Below are 17278 nucleotides of genomic sequence, written 5' to 3' on the forward strand. Positions count from 1 at the left end.
GAAGGTTGGCGGTTTGAATCCCCGCAATGGGGTAAGCTCCCATTGTTTGGTCGCAGCTCCTGCCAACCTAGCAGTTCGAAAGCACGTCAAAGTGCAAGTAGATAAATAGGTACCGCTCTGGCGGGAAGGTAAACGGCGTTTTCATGCGCTGCTCTGGTTTGCCAGAAGCGGCTTAGTCATGCTGGCCACATGACCCCGAAGCTGTACACCGGTTCCCTCAGCCAATAAAGCAAGATGAGCGCCACAACCCCAGAGTCGGCCACGACTAGACCTAATGGTCGGGGTCCCTTTACCTTTTACCCAATGCCTCACTTTGTCCAAACCATGTCCAACATCAAAGAAGGTACCCAGCACTATCACTTCCTTCCAACCATCAAGGAGCTAAACAAGAGATAGGGAGGGGGAAGGAAGAGGAGGCTGGAAGAGGGCAACTGAGTCAGATCACTTAACTCCTCGAAATACAAATATATTCCAGATAGATTGCCCATACACCCTGATCATTGACTATTCTGTCTGGAGCTGATGGGAGTCTAAAATACCTGGAGGGCAATAGGCTGGGGAATGTTGTCTTATACCTAAATCTCTTCTACCATGCATGCATTCACATAAGTGCATAGCAGCAGTTCCTCAGACCACCCCAGGTAAAGCGGAATTGAACCCTAGATTAAATTAGACTGAATCTTGTCTGTTTTTGCTTCATAGGTGGTATGCAGAGAAAGCTTTCAGTAGCTTTGGCCTTTGTAGGCGGCTCTAAGGTTGTCATTCTGGATGAGCCGACGGCTGGAGTTGACCCTTATTCTCGCAGAGGGATCTGGGAGCTGCTAGTGAAATATCGCCAAGGTACCACTTGCCTTTTCCTCTCGCGACCCAGTGAAAAGTTGCATCTGTATGGTGTGGTGGTTCTGCATTGCAGCCATGTTCCCTGACGTCTCTTTGATGACTCCCTTCTGGTATTGCTGGCCTTTAGAGATTTTAGACCCCACCTTTCTCCTTCTCCTATATAAGTAAGTTAACGTGCAATTTGAAAACGGATCCACAAATGGAACTGAAGAAGGAAGACTGGCAAACGGAGAGGACCATCCTTTTCTTTATTTGTGTACCAATATTAAAAAGACCCCTGCCCTATAAAAAATCCTGGTTAGATGGGTTTTTCTCATTTTTTAGAATTAAAAAAAATGAGATTGAATTACAAATTAATTATTATTTTTACTCTTCAGTAAAATAAAGTTTATTGTGATGTTGATAAGACTCCTGTTGCACCAGCCTATATCACTTTTGGTAAATATCAGTAGAGCTTCTTTGGCTGAAATCTGTGCATCTGTTAGCTTCATGGTATATGAGACTTTTATATATTTATTTTTTTTAATTAAATTTTTATTAGGAATTTAAACAAAACCTATTATCTTAAAACATATCATCCTTAATTCCCCCCCATTTCCCCCCTCCCTCCCATAAAACAATCCCCCCTCCCCACCCCCACCCCTGACTTCCCTCAGTTCCAATGTTTGGTTTCTCTATAAATGCTATTCTCTGCATGTTACAAAATTGTATAGTAATTAAAAATTAATTAATTAAAGTTAGTATGAACAGAGAGCTCAATCGTGGGTTGCTGTTTTTAAAGACTTGAGTCAAACTAGACGAATTAGTGGAGATCTGCAACCAGATCCCTCATTTCTATTTGTTGTTGTTGTTGTTTAGTCGTTTAGTCGTGTCCGACTCTTTGCGACCTTATGGACCAGAGCACGCCAGGCACTTCTGTCTTCCACTGCCTCCCGCAGTTTAGTCAAATTCATGCTGGTAGCTTCAAGAACACTGTCCAGCCATCTCGTCCTCTGTCGTCCCCTTCTCCTTGTGCCTTCCATCTTTCCCAACATCAGGGTCCTTTCCACCTCAGCTTCAGGATCTGTCCTTCCAGTGAGCACTCAGGGCTGATTTCCTTAAGAATGGATAGGTTTGATCTTCTTGCAGTCCATGGGACTCCCAAGAGTCTCCTCCAGCACCATAATTCAAAAGAATCAATTCTTCGGCGATCAGCCTTTGTTATGGTCTCCAAAAGCAACCTCAGCCCCTCCACTCTCCCACAGTTGGATTGGGGCTATGCTGCTGTAGGGCTATGCTGTTTCCTTAATGTAAACCAGCTTTCTTTAAGCTGCCATTTGTTAGGAACAATATATGGGTGCACAGTCACTAAACCAGTCTGATATATTTGGCTTCTTCTCTTCCTGGTTGTCAGGTCGCACCATCATCCTCTCCACACACCATATGGACGAGGCAGACATCCTCGGAGACCGAATTGCTATAATTTCTCACGGCAAACTGTGCTGCGTTGGCTCTTCGCTGTTCCTGAAGAACCAGTTGGGGACTGGATATTATCTGACCTTAGTCAAGAAGGATGTGGATTCCTCACTCAGCTCCTACAGGAACAGTAGCAGCACCGTGTCTTACCTGAAAAAGGTATTGCTTTCAGAAGTGCTGTCAAGGGGAGAGGGGGAGGGGTGCAGTTTGCTGATTTCTTCTAGAAACAATGGGGAGATTTTGGGGCCCCTCAAGTAACATATTCTGTTCCTTTAGCCCACGACCAGAAATAGTCTGTACAATAAAAAAGGTTCTAGATTCAGGTAGTTAGCCGTGTTGGTCTGACGCAGTCAAAATATATAAATAAAAAATTGTCCAGTAGCACCTTAAAGGTAAAGGAAAAGGGACCCCTGACCATTAGGTCCAGTCGTGGCCGACTCTGGGGTTGCGGTTCTCATCTCGCTTTATTGGCCGAGGGAGCCAGCATACAGCTTCCGGGTCACGTGGCCAGCATGACTAAGCCACTTCTGGCAAACCAGAGCAGCGCATGGAAATGCTGTTTACCTTCCCGCCGAAGCAGTACCTATTTATCTACTTGGACTTTGACGTGCTTTCGAACTGCTAGGTGGGCAGGAGCAGGGACCGAGCGAGGGGAGCTCACCCCATCATGGGGATTTGAACCGCCGACCTTCTGATCAGCAAGTCTTAGGCTCTGTGGTTTAACCCACAGCGCCACCCGCATCCCTAGTAGCACCTTAGAGACCAACTAAGTTTGTTCTTGCTATAATCTTTCCTGTACATGCATGAAAAGCTTAGTGTGTATCTGAAGAAGTGTGCATGCACACAAAAGCTTATACCAAGAACAAACTTAGTTGGTCTCTAAGGTGCTACTGGACTATTTTTTTTATTTTTTTATATGTCTCAAATAAAAAAGGTAAAAGAAAAAAGGTAAAGGACCCCTGGACGGTTAAGTCCAGTCAAAGGCGACTATGGGGTTGCGGTGCTCATCTCGCTTCCAGGCCAAGGGAGCCGGCATTTGTTCATAGACAGCTTTCTGGGTCATGTGGCCAGCATGACTAAACCGCTTCTGGTGCACCGTGACAGAACCCAGAGCGCATGGAAACGCTGTTTACCTTCCTGCCGCAGTGATACCTATTTATCTACTGGCACTAGCATGCTTTTGAACTGCTAGGTTGGGAGGAGCTGGAACCGAGCAACGGGAACTCATCCCATCGCGGGGATTTGAACCGCCAACCATCCGATCAGCAAGCCCAAGGGGCTCAGTGGATTAGACCACAGCGCCACCAGCATCCCTATAGTCTGTACAATAATGCAGTTTGATCATAGTGTGTAGTCATAGAAGGAGCTCAGTGTATTGTACGCAAATGGTTCTCCACACCCCATTTTCTCTTGAAGGCTAAGTGGAGATTTGAACTCTGGTCTCCCAGGTCCTGGATTGACACTCTAACCACTGCACCACACGGGCTCCTTAGAGACATATAATATCAGTGTCCTTTTTGTTTCTTGAGAATTGCATTTTTTCCCTCTCTCTCTCTCTCCCTCTCCCTCTCTCTCTCTCTCTCTCTCTCTCCTTTTTAAAAAAACACCCTGACTTTGTTCAGATAAGAGATAATTGGATCGCCTTTTCTTTTCTCATTAGGATGACAGTGTGTCTCAGAGCAGTTCAGATGCCGGACTTGGCAGTGACCATGAAAGTGACACCTTGACAATAGGTAAGGGATTTAAAAAGATAACAAAGCATCCAGGTTGTTTCTTGTGTCTCTGTCTTTTATAATTTTAAGTCACCAGAGTGGGGGTGGTGTTATTTTTAAAAATTATTGTTGAGATTAGTCAATAATCTCATCTGCCTGGCTTCCTCTGTGTTTTTAAAAAAGTTTTCACCCTGTCACTTTTCTGTTGCTTTCCCCAGCAATTTTTATTTCTTGCCTTGGACCCAATACCTCTTCCTTCTCCTCCTCCTCCTCCTCCTCCTCCTCTTCCTCTTCTTCTTCTTCTTCTTCTTCCTCTCCTCCTCCTCTTTTCTCCTCCTCCTCTTCCTCTTCCTCCCCTCTCTGTTTCATTTACCGTAAATCTTCCATCATTTATTTTACTTTATTTTCGTAATGACATTTGTGTACTTCTTAATCACAAAACCTCCAAGTGCCTTACATAAAATATACATTAAAATTATCAATAGAAGTCAGAGTTAAAAACCAACTTAACAAAAAAATAAAATGAAAAGGAGCAGTTTAAAAACACACATTTTAAAGATAAAACCACCTATTTAAATGCATGTCAACTTTACATATCTGGGCAGGCTTGACTAAACAAAGTTTTTAGCACGTGTCTTAAACAGTACAGTGAAGTTGCCTGCCAAATTTCAATGTGCGGGGAGTTTCAGAGGGTAAGTTCTTCTGTGCTAAAAGATGGGTTCCTTACGAGTGTATACTTGTAAGCCTATATGCAGGGATGTTGCCCAGAGAAATGGATCAAAAATCCTCAAATAGTAAAAAAATCTGGTTTTTGATCAGTGTGGTGGAGAGCAAACTTTCAGCAGTGGAGGAATTTGATGATCTCTTGGTTCTTCCAGATGTTTCTGCAATTTCTAATCTCATTATGAAGCATGTCCCTGAAGCCAGGCTGGTGGAAGACATTGGCCATGAGATAACTTATGTTCTGCCCTACGAAGCCGCTAAAGAGGGAGCTTTTGTGGAGTTGTTTCATGAGATTGACGACCGCCTCTCTGACCTTGGCATTTCCAGCTATGGCATCTCTGAGACGACTCTGGAAGAGGTATGTGAGCCATGCGCTTCTTAGTGAAGAAATACCAGCAATTCTTTTTTTCCTCTCTCTCTCTCTCTCTCTCTGTCTCTCTCTCTCTCTGGTGGTAGTGGGGGAACAATTTGCTATCTAGTTCCCTTACGTATGAAAAGAAGGGGGACCAGGTTTCATCAAAGGTGTCTCTCTTTATAACACCTTTTGCTACCTTTCTAAGCCCAGTTATTTGCACTGAAATAGCCACGTCCCAGATATGACTGAACCATGTGTTAAGGGGAAGCTCAGCTTTTGGGATTTCCAAAAGCACACTATCATCTGAGCACGACAAAGCGCAGTGTAAATAAGAAAACACTAAGATGCTGGATGCAAGAGTTTATGTTTAAGTGGACTTCGTTTTTGGAAATTTGACTTATGTTCTTCTTTGAGTTTGCTTTTGAAAACTTAATAAAAAGTATTTTAAAAAACCAAAAAAACCCAAAAGCACACTATTGCCAAACGTGCAGCTGTCAGTAGAAGGAAAAGTTAGGTCTTTATGTTGAATAGTAAGATCAGAATCTAAGTTTAAATGAGAGCAGAGCTAAAGCTGGAATTGGTGAGAGAGGTTGTTTTAACAATTTTGGAAATGGTATTGGAGACCCTTTGTCCAAAATGTGTGGGTGGATTTCGATTTCCACCAAACATGAGGAATAGCGGCATTTCTGGAGGCATGTGCTTTCTCTGCATATTCAGGCAAACCCCATCAAAATGTCTGATTCCCCCACCTGCTGCCTGAAATTATTAATCCAGGAGAAACTTTGCCATGCAATTCTCCCAGTTGTATAAACCTGCTGGAAACTGGAAGCAGTTTGTTGAGGTTCAGATGGCTCACCCCTTGCATGTTCTATTGGCAGTGTGCTCTGAAGCGGGAGGGAGGGAATTATAGAGATCTTTGGGGGGAAGTAGGTCCCATTGTGTGGCTAACAAAGGTGAGTGCAGTCATTTCAACATTTCTACCTTGCAGATATTTCTCAAAGTGGCAGAGGAGCATGGTGTGGACGCAGAGACCTCAGGTAAATATGATGTTGGCGGATCTGACTATTCAGACATTATGGTCCCCAAGGTGGGGCCTGCCAAAAAAAAAATTTCTGCATGGCAGCACTTCATTTGTGTCCATCCTGTTTGCAATCCTTTTTTCAAATATTGATTTTTATTGGAAATTTTTCAGATATGCATTTCCATCATTAAATATCCACCATTGTAGTCATATATTCATCAATTTCCCTCATTCCCCTGCCATGGTTCTTTAAAAAATTTCCATAATTTCTGCATATTCTAAGAACAAAACAAAAAAATCCATTTAATTTAGTCCCTCTCCCCACCCCCCAGTTATATCTCTCTACTGTCTTATGCTGTTGAATTTACTTTAATCCTGCTAGCGTTATTTTCCAAATATTCCACACAAAAATTCCACTCCTCTTTATATACTTGATATTCTTTCTCTCTTATTCTGCTGGTTAGGCCTCTCTTTCACCTTCCACTTTTGGGCTAACAACATCCGAGCTGCTGTAGTTGCATACATAAACAAGTTTTTCTGGCTCCTGGGCACCTCTGTCTCACCACCATTCCCAGAAAGAATGCCTCTGGTTTGGGGGGGGGTGTTTTTTGAAACTCCCCCCCCCTCATTTCATTATGTATCATTTCCCAATACTCCTTAACTATTCTGCATGTCGACTACGTATAAAAAAATGATCCTTCTGCTTCTCTGCATTTCCAACACATATCAGATTCAGATCTGTTTGCAATCTGTTTTCATTTTGGGGTAGCTTTTGTTAAGGGGCTATACCATTTGAGTTTACCCTTAGCATGGCTGCACAGAATATTCAGAAACCCATCAGGGCCGGCCCTGCTGTTAGGCAGAGTGAGGCAGTCAACTCAGGCAGCTGCTTTTGAGTGTCTTGAGAAGGCAGCAAATTATTGTTTGTTTGCTTGATTTTTGTTGTGTATGAACCGCTAGGGGAGGGAAAGGCACTTGTGAGATTTTCTGCCTCAGGAGTTGACCTGCTTTGACTGTGCACCTTAACCTGTAAGGGGGGGGGGGCATTTGCAGCAAAATGTCTTGGGCCAGCCTTGACAAGCCCGAGGGGCTGGAGTTTGGAGTGTGATGCTGCTGAACTCCAGCTCCCACCAGCCCCAGTCAACATCGCCAGTGGCCAGGGATGATAGAAGTTGTAGTGAATCAACCTTTGAGGAGGGAGAGGAGGCACAAGTTCCCCTGGCCTAGAGAGGTGTGTCTCTCTCCCTCTATTCAACTCTCAGTTTTGAACCAAACCTGCATTCATCTCATAACACTTTACATTTCCCTTGCAACTTGAAGAATGCACATGCTACTTCCTTGAAGCTGCATCCTATCTAGGGTTCTTACTACTGAGAAAATGAAACAAAATGGAAGCCCACCTGAAGACTTCCTGCTGCAACAGTTCATTAGTGTCACTTCTCTAGTTAGCGTTAGAAGAAGATGGAGCCAGCTGAACCTCAGGAAGCTAACTCTTGAGCTTTCCCTTTCAGATGGTACGTTACCAGCCAGAAGAAACCGCGTCTTTGGAGACAGGCAAAGCTGCCTCCGTCCATTCACAGAAGATGATGCTTTTGACCCCAATGATTCCGACGTGGACCCAGGTAAAAGATGAAAAGGGTCCCTGCGTGTTTCATGGAGCCAGGCGGATGGGGGCTACTTCCCAGAGCGTGTGGGAGGAAATCCAGAACTAGAGGGACCCCTCCCCCCACAGCTGATGGCTCTCCAACCTCTGCTTGAAAACTCCAGGAAGGGAGAGCCCATAATTGGTCTCCCTTTACTGAAGTATAATACAGTGGTACCTTGGTTTAAGAACAGCTTTGTTTATGAACAACTTGGATTAAGAACGCTGCAAACCTGGAACTAGGTGTTTTGGTTTGTGAACTTTGCCTTGGAAGCAGAACATGTTCCGCTTCCTGTTGAGTGTAAATTGAGTCCCCCGCTGCTTTGGGAAAGCACACCTTGGTTTAAGAACACTTTGGTTTAAGAACGGACTTCTGGGATGGATTAAGTTTGTAAACAAAGGTACCACTGTATGTTATACTGCATTTAAAGGGTGAAACACCATTGCTGATAGGCTAAGGCATGATATATAGGGATCAGCAAACTTTTTCAGCAGGGGGCTTGTCCACTGTCCCTCAGACCTTGGGGGGGTGGACTATATTTTTTTTGGGGGGGAACGAATTCCTTTGCCCCACAAATAACCCAGAGATGCATTTTTAATAAAAGCACACATTGTACCCTTGTAAAAACACCAGGCAGGCCCCACAAATAACCCAGAGTTGCATTTTGAATAAAAGGACACATTCTACTCATGTAAAAACACATTGATTCCCAGACTATCTGCGGGCCGGATTTAGAAGGCGATTGGGCCGGATTCAACCCCCCGGGCCTTAGTTTGCCTACCCATGATGTACACCCTACATGTTAATCACCTGATGGCCATGTCGGACCATCAGACTGAATCGTCAAGTGATGAGTAGTCAAGTGTTTTCCATGCATGTGTGAGCCGGCTCTTAGTCCCAATACAGCCCAAGCCAGCCAACAGAACCCCATAAAACCTCTAGCCAAGTGTGACAATGGACCGGGAAGAGCAGTCCCCAACACCTTATCTCTGGAGGTTTATAACTGCAAGTTCAGCATTCCATAAATGTAGGCCAGACAAACTGCATTATGGATCCACGTACAAGTCTGTTACCAATATTGGTGAGGGCTTCTGTGTTGTGTGCCTGCCAGCATTTTCCTTCAGCTACATCAAAGGCAAGAGGAGCTGGCGTGCCTTCAACCTCAAAAGCTTGTAAGAACATTTGGATGATGTAATATATTTCTCCCTGCTTAAATATTCATCCTGCTTCTTGCATTTGATGAATAGGTTAAATCAGATAACATATCTTGCCTAGGGGAGATTGCTTGGCTTAGGTGAGAGAGGGGTGAATGTTTCATGACCTGCAATTGTTTGCCTGCAGAATCGCGAGAGACCGACCTGCTGAGCGGGATGGATGGCAAAGGATCTAGCCAGATCAAGGGCTGGAAGCTGATGCAGCAGCAGTTTGTAGCTCTGCTATGGAAGAGGCTGCTTATTGCCAAACGCAGCAGGAAAGGTTTCTTTGCCCAGGTGAGATGGGCTCTGCCTGCTACAAAAGGGGGTGGGTGGGTTGTATTTTATTGGTTTCTCAAAAACATTTTCCTCTTGTTTCATAAATGCACCGCTTGAGACAGATTCTGTCTTACAGGCAAGTTTTCACCCAGGTTGTTTCTGGAATTTGATAGAATCTGGTTAGCTGACACTCAATAGCAGCTAGCAGACTTGAAAAAGCAGAACTGATATGAACACCCGTCTAATCCAATCTAAGCAGGCTACTTTTGATAGTGAGTTTCGTTTGTCATCATTACCGCCAGAGGGCAGTGTGGTTAAATAAGTCTGCAATTCAGTGACCAAGTTGACTCAGCTGTTGGTGTCAAGGTTTTAGAAGTGGGAAGAACCAAGTCCCAGTGTGAGCGTGAGGGGGCATTCTTATTTCTCAGACCATTTGATGTGAACGACTCTAATTTATAATTTTCAGATTGTTCTCCCAGCGGTCTTCGTCTGCATTGCTCTTATATTTAGTTTGATTGTGCCTCCCTTTGGTAAATATCCCAACTTGGAGTTGCAACCATGGATGTATGATCAACAGTACACGTTTATCAGGTACGTATCAAACTCTGCAATGGAGGTGGGAGGGAGGATAGAAGTAAAATGTGAACTGTGCGATGAGAACGCCAGCTGTTTTTTTGTTACTGCACTGGTACCTTGGTTCTCAAACTTAATCTGTTCCAGAAGTCCATTCCGAAACCAAAGTGTTCCAAAACCAAGGCGTGCTTTACCACAGAAGGTAATGCAAAATGGATTCATCAATTCCAGACTTTTAAAAACAACCCCTAAAACAATCATTTAACATGAATTTTACTATCTAGCGAGACCGTTGATCCATAAAATGAAAGCAATAAATAATGTACTGAAGTCACACAATCAATCAATCAATCAATCAATCAGTAGCTGAACTGGGTTCCACACAGTCACAAAAACAAAAGAGCCACAAAAATGTGAAATAAATAGCAAAAACAGACTGACCTCAGCATAACACTCAAAACGGAAGCGTGGCGCTCAAATTGGAAGTGTAACACTCAAAACGGAGCACGTTCGGCTTCCGAAAAAAGTTCGCAAACCAGAACACTTACTTCCGGGTTTGCAGTGTTTGGGTTCCAAGTTGTTTGAGTCCCAAGGCATTTGAGAACCAAGGTACCACTGTATTACTCAGCCTTCCTGCCCAAATAAAATTTGTTCCATTCCAAACAATAAAAGTATTAACAATAAGGCACAGATACTGTTGCTTGAAGCAAAGACTTCATCTCCCTGAACGCTTCTCTGTTCCTATGCCTCAGCGTGTTGGTTGCTTTCTCTGCCTGCGCTGTAGTTCAGGCCCCTGATGGTGTCTTTGGTCCCATAGCAATGATGCTCCAGAAGACACAGGAATCCAGAAGCTTTTGGATGCTCTCCTCAACAAACCTGGTTTCGGTACCCGCTGCATGGAAGGATACTCCATTCCGTAAGTGGGACCTTTGCAAAACCCTTGTGGAAAGCGGGGGTTGGAGTTGGAGGTGAAGTCCGCTCTCTTTCCTTAATGCCTCTCTTTGAAGTTATTGTCAAGGCTGCGTGTGTGTATATCTTGATTCTGTGGGAGCTGCCAAATGTGGCATTGACTGCAGAATGCAGCTTATGAAAAAGTTCTCTGTTTACGACTTTAGCCAATATGTTGGGAAGTGCATGCTATGGGGAAATCCTGATAAAATCTCAGCAGCCCAGAGAAGTCACTGAATAGGGTCGGAGCTACACTCCTCATTTATGACGTTAAAAATGCGTCACTAAAATGTGACAGCAGAGGGCGCTTCAGAGCAGCAAGCCACCAGCAATGGAAAACTGCCATTAAGAGTTATAGAACATTCTGTTAACAATGTTTAGAAGATCAATATACCTCATGTTACATCTGCTTCATGTTAAGTTCTTTCAGGATACGTCCTCTGGCGACCCGGAAGTACCCGAAAGGGTTACTTCCGGGTTCTGCTGCTTGCGCATGCGCAGAAGCGCAAAATGACGTCACACACATGCGCAGAAGGGGCAAATCACAAGCCACACGTGCGCAGATGCGCCACTGCGGGTTGCGCTCTTTTAATGTTGTGAACAGGCCTCCAGAACGGATCCCGTTCACAACCAGAGGTACCACTGTAGATCCAGCCTAGGCTTCCAGTATTTTAAAGTGGGGCTTCAGTGCCCGGTCCCTTCTGGCCACTCATCACATCACAGCATCGTAACTATCACCTGAGGCATGATACCGTTCCTGAAGTTATAAGTTTGGTGAACCATAAACACAACAACAATTGTTATTTTTATTATAACCCATTTCCTCTCAACCGTAATCTACTTAAAGTGCAACTTAAAAGTGGGACAGATGGACTGACCACAACAGCTGCTAGCGCATAGCAGGTGACAAAGACAACCTGGTGGACGATATGATTACTGAAACGCTTCGATGTTGACTCTGCCCTTCTGCCTTTTTTCTGTGCAGGAATACTCCTTGCTCAGTAGGCGAAGAGGGCTGGACCACTGATCCTGTGCCTGAGGAATTGATGGAAATCTTCCAGAACGGCAATTGGACTATGGAGAACCCCTCCCCATCGTGCGTCTGTAGCAACGAGAAGGTGAAGAAGATGCTCCCAGTTTGCCCAGCAGCAGCTGGTGGCCTTCCTCCTCCCCAGGTAAAAAATACTTTGGTATGTAGAAAAGACTAGGTACAGGGGTGTGTGTGTGTAAAGTTACATATGCTTTTTATGTACAATTGTAAGCTGCCCTGGTTTTTTAATAAATGAATTAGCAGCATATAGATATCTTTTTATAAACAAATAATAAAATAAACACTTTCTGCCAACACTTAACAAAGCACACCAGGCAACTCCAAACACCCAATGATGATAATAATGAAGTATAACATATATTTATATATTCAAGAGTAACGTTTTTTAGTCTGAATAAAAGAGGCTTTTGAGCTATTCACAATAACTAGTCAAAACACTCTCGCCGGATCCTGTACGATTCCAGAGTAAGTGCAGCAAGAACTGAACCTTCCTGTGGGCACCTAACATGTGTTTTTAGATTTGCCATGGTGCCTTTGTCTAGTTTTCTCATTATGGCTATATCTTGTTTTAATCAGCCATGAGCTGATTAAATTCCATCAGGTTTCCACACAAAAGCTCTATGTTTCTTCATAGCTTTAGATTTCAGGTAGACCAAATGAATGACATACAGCATTCGAGGTATTTCATAGCCAATAAAACCCTTGATTTATCTTTTTGGTTTCTTCTTTCCCCCGCATTGGCCGCAGAGAGTACTGAACACTACAGATATCCTGCAAAACCTGACAGGTCGCAACATTTCTGATTACCTGGTGAAGACCTATGCACAGATCATCGGGAAAAGGTACCTGATGTGCAGCATGCTTTAACAACATGATGTCCTCCCAGTTGTTTTTGGACTCCATCTCCAATTACCCCAGCCTGTCAGGGAGGATGGAAGTTGTAGTCCGAGAACATCTGGAGGTTGCTATGTTTGTCCCTGCTTTACTTCATTGTGTCTGACGTGACAACCTCCTTTTCTCTTCTTTTTGCATTCACAGTTTGAGCAATAAGTTTTGGGTGAATGAATTCAGGTAAATACACCTTTCTCTTTGTCTTTTTTTGGTGAAGCTTGTTCATTCCCAAATGCCCCACTCCTGCCTCTAGTTTCAGAATGATAGGAACTCCTGAAATACATTTGCAGGATTAGATCATTATTTTTACCCAATAATTATTCACTCAGTGTATCTGACCACTCTGGGAGATAATGTGACTCACAGGCATGTACGAAAAGGCTTTCCACTGTATGTATATATGTCAACAGGCATCTTTATGTCCAAGATTATAGTGTACATTATTATTTTATTATCTCAGTCAGTGTGAGGCTCCAGAGAGCTGTGCATCCCAACAATTTAATTTCTTTTTGTTGAGTAGCAGACCAGGATTGCAAACCTGAAATTGCTGACAAGAAAAGCAAAAGTCTCTTAATGGAGGGGGAAGACTCATATACGCAAACCATAAAAATTAATCTGGTTTAATGTGTTCCCAGGTATGGTGGCTTTTCATTGGGAGCCAGTAGCTCTCTGGTGCTCCCTCGCCATGAAGAAGTTAATGAAGCAATCAAGCAAGTGAAGAAAATCTTGGAAATAGCCAAGGTAAACAGAGCAGAGGTTTCTATGCGAAAATAAATAGCTTAGGCCTTGCTACTCGATTTGGAATTCAGGTGGTCTTTTGGGAAAGGGTAGGAAGGAATTCTAAAACAGCTAAACAGTGCAAACTTAGGTACGCAAGATTGCAGTTCTATAACAACTCACCTGGGAGTAAGCCCTAGTGAACTCAAGGGTATTTCTGAGTATACCTGTGTAGGATTGGTTCCCCCCCCCCCCACAAGCATATTCCAATTCATGTTCTTTGTTATTATCCCTTTTAGGGGGGCTCTGGAGAACGGTTCCTTAACAGCCTGTCGAGCTTCATGAAGGGCATGGACACGAATGATAATGTAAAGGTAATTCCACCTGCTTGTTCTGTATCCTAGTAGCCCAGGTGCAAGTTGTTCTTGAATGTCCACAGAGGCTTCTCTCAAAGTTTAACAGCTAAAGCACTTGATAATAAAATAAAATCGAAGGCATGCTTCACTGAGACACCCAGAAGCCTTTCCTCTTACTATGTTTGAAATTAACCTGGTAAGAGAAAAGGCCAAATTTGCAATAAACCGGTGGGGAGCGTCTACAGTTTGATTCCCGAAGTGAAGAGCTTCTGCGTTACTCTTTGTTAATTCCACTGTGCGCCCTTTCCAGGTGTGGTTCAACAACAAAGGCTGGCACGCCATCAGCGCCTTTCTCAACATAATGAACAATGCCATTCTGCGCGCCAGCCTGCAAGAGGGAGAGGACCCCAGTGCTTACGGCATCACGGCCTTCAACCACCCTCTGAATCTCACCAAGCAGCAGCTCTCGGAAGTCGCCTTGTACGTCCCGGAAGCGGGTGGATGGGGAGAGGATAAGGGGAGAGGGGAAATTACCTCCTTAAAATTAAACAGGAGAGTTAAGTCCAGTTTCTGCTTCGGCAGCTACAGGGCATGGTAGAAACTGGCCTGTTTCCATGGGTACTCCTAACCAAAGATGTAGCTGAGCAACGGGTTACGGTGCACCCGGTCAAATCTACAAGCTCATTTCTCACCCTCTTTTGAAATTTCTCTTTGCTCAGTATGACAACATCGGTGGATGTTTTGGTCTCCATCTGCGTCATCTTTGCCATGTCCTTTGTCCCGGCCAGCTTTGTGGTTTTCTTGATCCAGGAGCGTGTCACTAAGGCCAAGCACCTTCAGTTCATCTGTGGCGTGAAGCCAGTGACCTACTGGCTGGCTAATTTTGTGTGGGATATGGTAAGGCTATATATGTTTCTGCATTATCCCCCCCCCCCCCACTTTTGTCTTTAGAGAGAGAACACATTCTATCAAAGCGTGCATCTGAAGTGTTTATTGCATGCCTATCCCCACACTCTGACCTGCTAAGAGAGTAATATAGGCATCATGAAGTCTCATCAGGCTTCCTTCCCTTTTCTGTCCATCTACCTGACAGTGTTGTGTGAAGGAGAGATAATTCTGCTTCCTGCACTATCTTTGTCTCACTGTGGTTGCAATCTGGAGAAGCTCAGTTTTGTCCGTTGCTTGGCTTTAGGGTTGCTTTCTATGCATAGCTGTCAACTTTTTGCTTTTCTTGCAAGGAATCCTATTCGGAATAAGGGAATTTCCCTTTAAAAAAGGGAAACATTGACAGCTATGTTTCTATGATAAGGGAAAAACCCTACCCTGTCTATGGTCATTTGAATCCTTTAAGCTGGAGCTATTCTGATTGCATTTTCCTTTCTCTCTTTTCAACTTGCAGTGCAACTATGTAGTTCCAGCCACGTTGGTCATCATCATCTTCATTGGCTTCCAGCAGAAATCCTACGTGTCCTCAAGCAACCTTCCCGTGCTGGCTCTTCTCCTCTTGCTCTATGGGTAAGGGAGACCCTTTCGGCTCAGGTGCTGACAACCAATCAAGATGTAGCAATGGGGTTCCTTAATGTCACATCCTTTCTGTTTCCCAGGTGGTCCATAACGCCTCTCATGTACCCGGCATCCTTTGTGTTCAAGATCCCTAGCACAGCATACGTGGTGCTCACCAGTGTGAACCTCTTCATCGGTATTAATGGGAGCGTCGCCACTTTTGTCCTCGAGCTTTTCACCAGCAATGTGAGTTCTTGGTGGCCGCAGCCAGCATGCTTTGCTGTTTGCTGTGCTTTATTTTTTTTTTAAAGATTTGATAAAAGTTGAATTGATTAATTCAGCCTGCTCCGTGGCCTTTCAGATTTCAGCACAGAAATACTAGATGGTTGCTAAAAGGTGAATTAGTCACATCTTTGTGATTTTGCTTAGATTTCCTGATTTATTCCAATTGAGAAATATTGCCGGAATTCAGAATCCTTTAAAAAAAATACATCTTTGAGTTGATAAGCGAAAGGAATGGATGTACATTCTGTAGCAATAGAGAAGTAGGTGAAAGAGACTAGGAGGAAACTGAAGTATAGATGCTCAGGTAATTCGTTTGCCCTCTATTTTGCTTTAAGGAATTCATTCCTCTCCTCCTAGCCTAACACTGTAACCACAGGGATGTAGCTAGTTCCTCTGGTACCCGGTGCGGCGGGGGCAGAGCAACCTGCCCATGGGGCTGCCGCCGCAATCCTTATGTGGGGCCGGCTGCCGCAAGCCTCGCATGGGCCCCCCCAAATGGATCAACGTGTCAGCAATCCACAGAGGGGTGACAAGATTGCTCCCCGAGCGGATCTACTGCGCTGATTGGTGCGTTGGTGATCCACCCGGGGAGGGGCAATCTTGTCACCCTCCTTAGGCATGACACCCGAGGTGGGGCGCCCCTCCACCCCCCATATCCCTAAGCCTGTGTGTACACAAACATGTGAATACATACGGGTAATGGCCTTTGCATGTGACTAGAAATCCAGGCAGGACCTATCAAGATCACATTAAAAATGCAGTCGCAAATACCTCTGGGAGTGAAGAGACATCCTGCTATGCCATCCCTTCCAAGGAAACTGTACGGAAAAAAATATACAGTGGTGCCCCGCAAGACGAATGCCTCGCAAGACGGAAAACCCGCTAGACGAAAGGGTTTTCCGTTTTGGAGGTGCTTCGCAAAACGAATTTCCTATGGGCTTGCTTCGCAAGACGAAAATGTCTTGCGAGTTCCTGCGGGGTTTTTTTCCTCCCCCCCCCTTTTCCCCAAGCTGCTAAGCCGCTTATCAGCTGTTCCGCTAAGCCGCTTAACAGCTGATCGCTAAGCCTCTTATCAGCTGATCCGCTAAGCCGCTTAACAGCTGATCCGTTAAGCCACTAAGCCGCTCATCAGCTGATCCGCTAAGCCACTTAACAGCTGATCGCTAAGCCCGCTAAACCGCTAATAGCGCTAATCCGCTAAACCGCTAATGGGCTTGCTTCGCAAGACGAAAAAAACCGCAAGACGAAGAGACTCGCGGAACGGATTCTTTTCGTCTTGCGAGGCACCACTGGAGCTGGACCCATAGGGGCAACCGCTCTCCTTTTGTACAATGTCCCTGGATGACAAGGAGCCTAGGTGAGCCTTAGGTTCACATGCTCCCACACCCCTCTGGCATGGCCACGAGGAGGAGATTAGAAGTTTTTGCTTCAACTAGCTACAGTTCAGCATTACATCCGAACCCTAAACTGAAGTTTCCCTTAATTTATAGTTTGTTGGAACAAGGCAGCTTCATGTAACCCATGGTTTGAAGCTGCCTTATTCCAAACAAACCATAGTTCATATTAAGCACAGTTTTGTTGGCTTCAGATGAAACAAAAGCTGCGGTTTATCCAAAACAGTAGCAAAAGCTTCCACACTTCTTGTGGCCATGCTGGAGTAAAAGAAAAGTGTGTGACTCTGACATGCATCTAGGCTCATTCTTGTGTGACATCTGAACCAGATCAGGTTCTGT

At 44.5% G+C, this 17278-nt stretch overlaps 1 protein-coding gene across 1 annotated transcript in view; it reads left to right on the forward strand.

Annotated features, from left to right (window-relative positions):
• ABCA1 (ATP binding cassette subfamily A member 1) overlaps positions 1–17278 on the forward strand; it is a 107029-nt gene that overhangs the window by 73424 nt on the left and 16327 nt on the right. The window contains exons 22-39 of the mRNA XM_080986646.1: positions 703–840; positions 2234–2454; positions 3956–4028; positions 4886–5088; positions 6074–6122; positions 7618–7728; positions 9091–9239; positions 9688–9812; positions 10612–10710; positions 11728–11917; positions 12541–12635; positions 12832–12864; positions 13320–13425; positions 13701–13775; positions 14068–14237; positions 14477–14654; positions 15157–15272; positions 15362–15506. Of these exons, the coding sequence (XP_080842772.1) occupies positions 703–840; positions 2234–2454; positions 3956–4028; positions 4886–5088; positions 6074–6122; positions 7618–7728; positions 9091–9239; positions 9688–9812; positions 10612–10710; positions 11728–11917; positions 12541–12635; positions 12832–12864; positions 13320–13425; positions 13701–13775; positions 14068–14237; positions 14477–14654; positions 15157–15272; positions 15362–15506 (2276 nt within the window). The remainder of the gene's footprint in view (positions 1–702; positions 841–2233; positions 2455–3955; positions 4029–4885; positions 5089–6073; positions 6123–7617; positions 7729–9090; positions 9240–9687; positions 9813–10611; positions 10711–11727; positions 11918–12540; positions 12636–12831; positions 12865–13319; positions 13426–13700; positions 13776–14067; positions 14238–14476; positions 14655–15156; positions 15273–15361; positions 15507–17278) is intronic.

This window comes from Podarcis pityusensis (genome assembly GCF_964106645.2).
Source record: "Podarcis pityusensis genome assembly, chromosome: 17".
NCBI lineage: Eukaryota > Metazoa > Chordata > Lepidosauria > Squamata > Lacertidae > Podarcis > Podarcis pityusensis.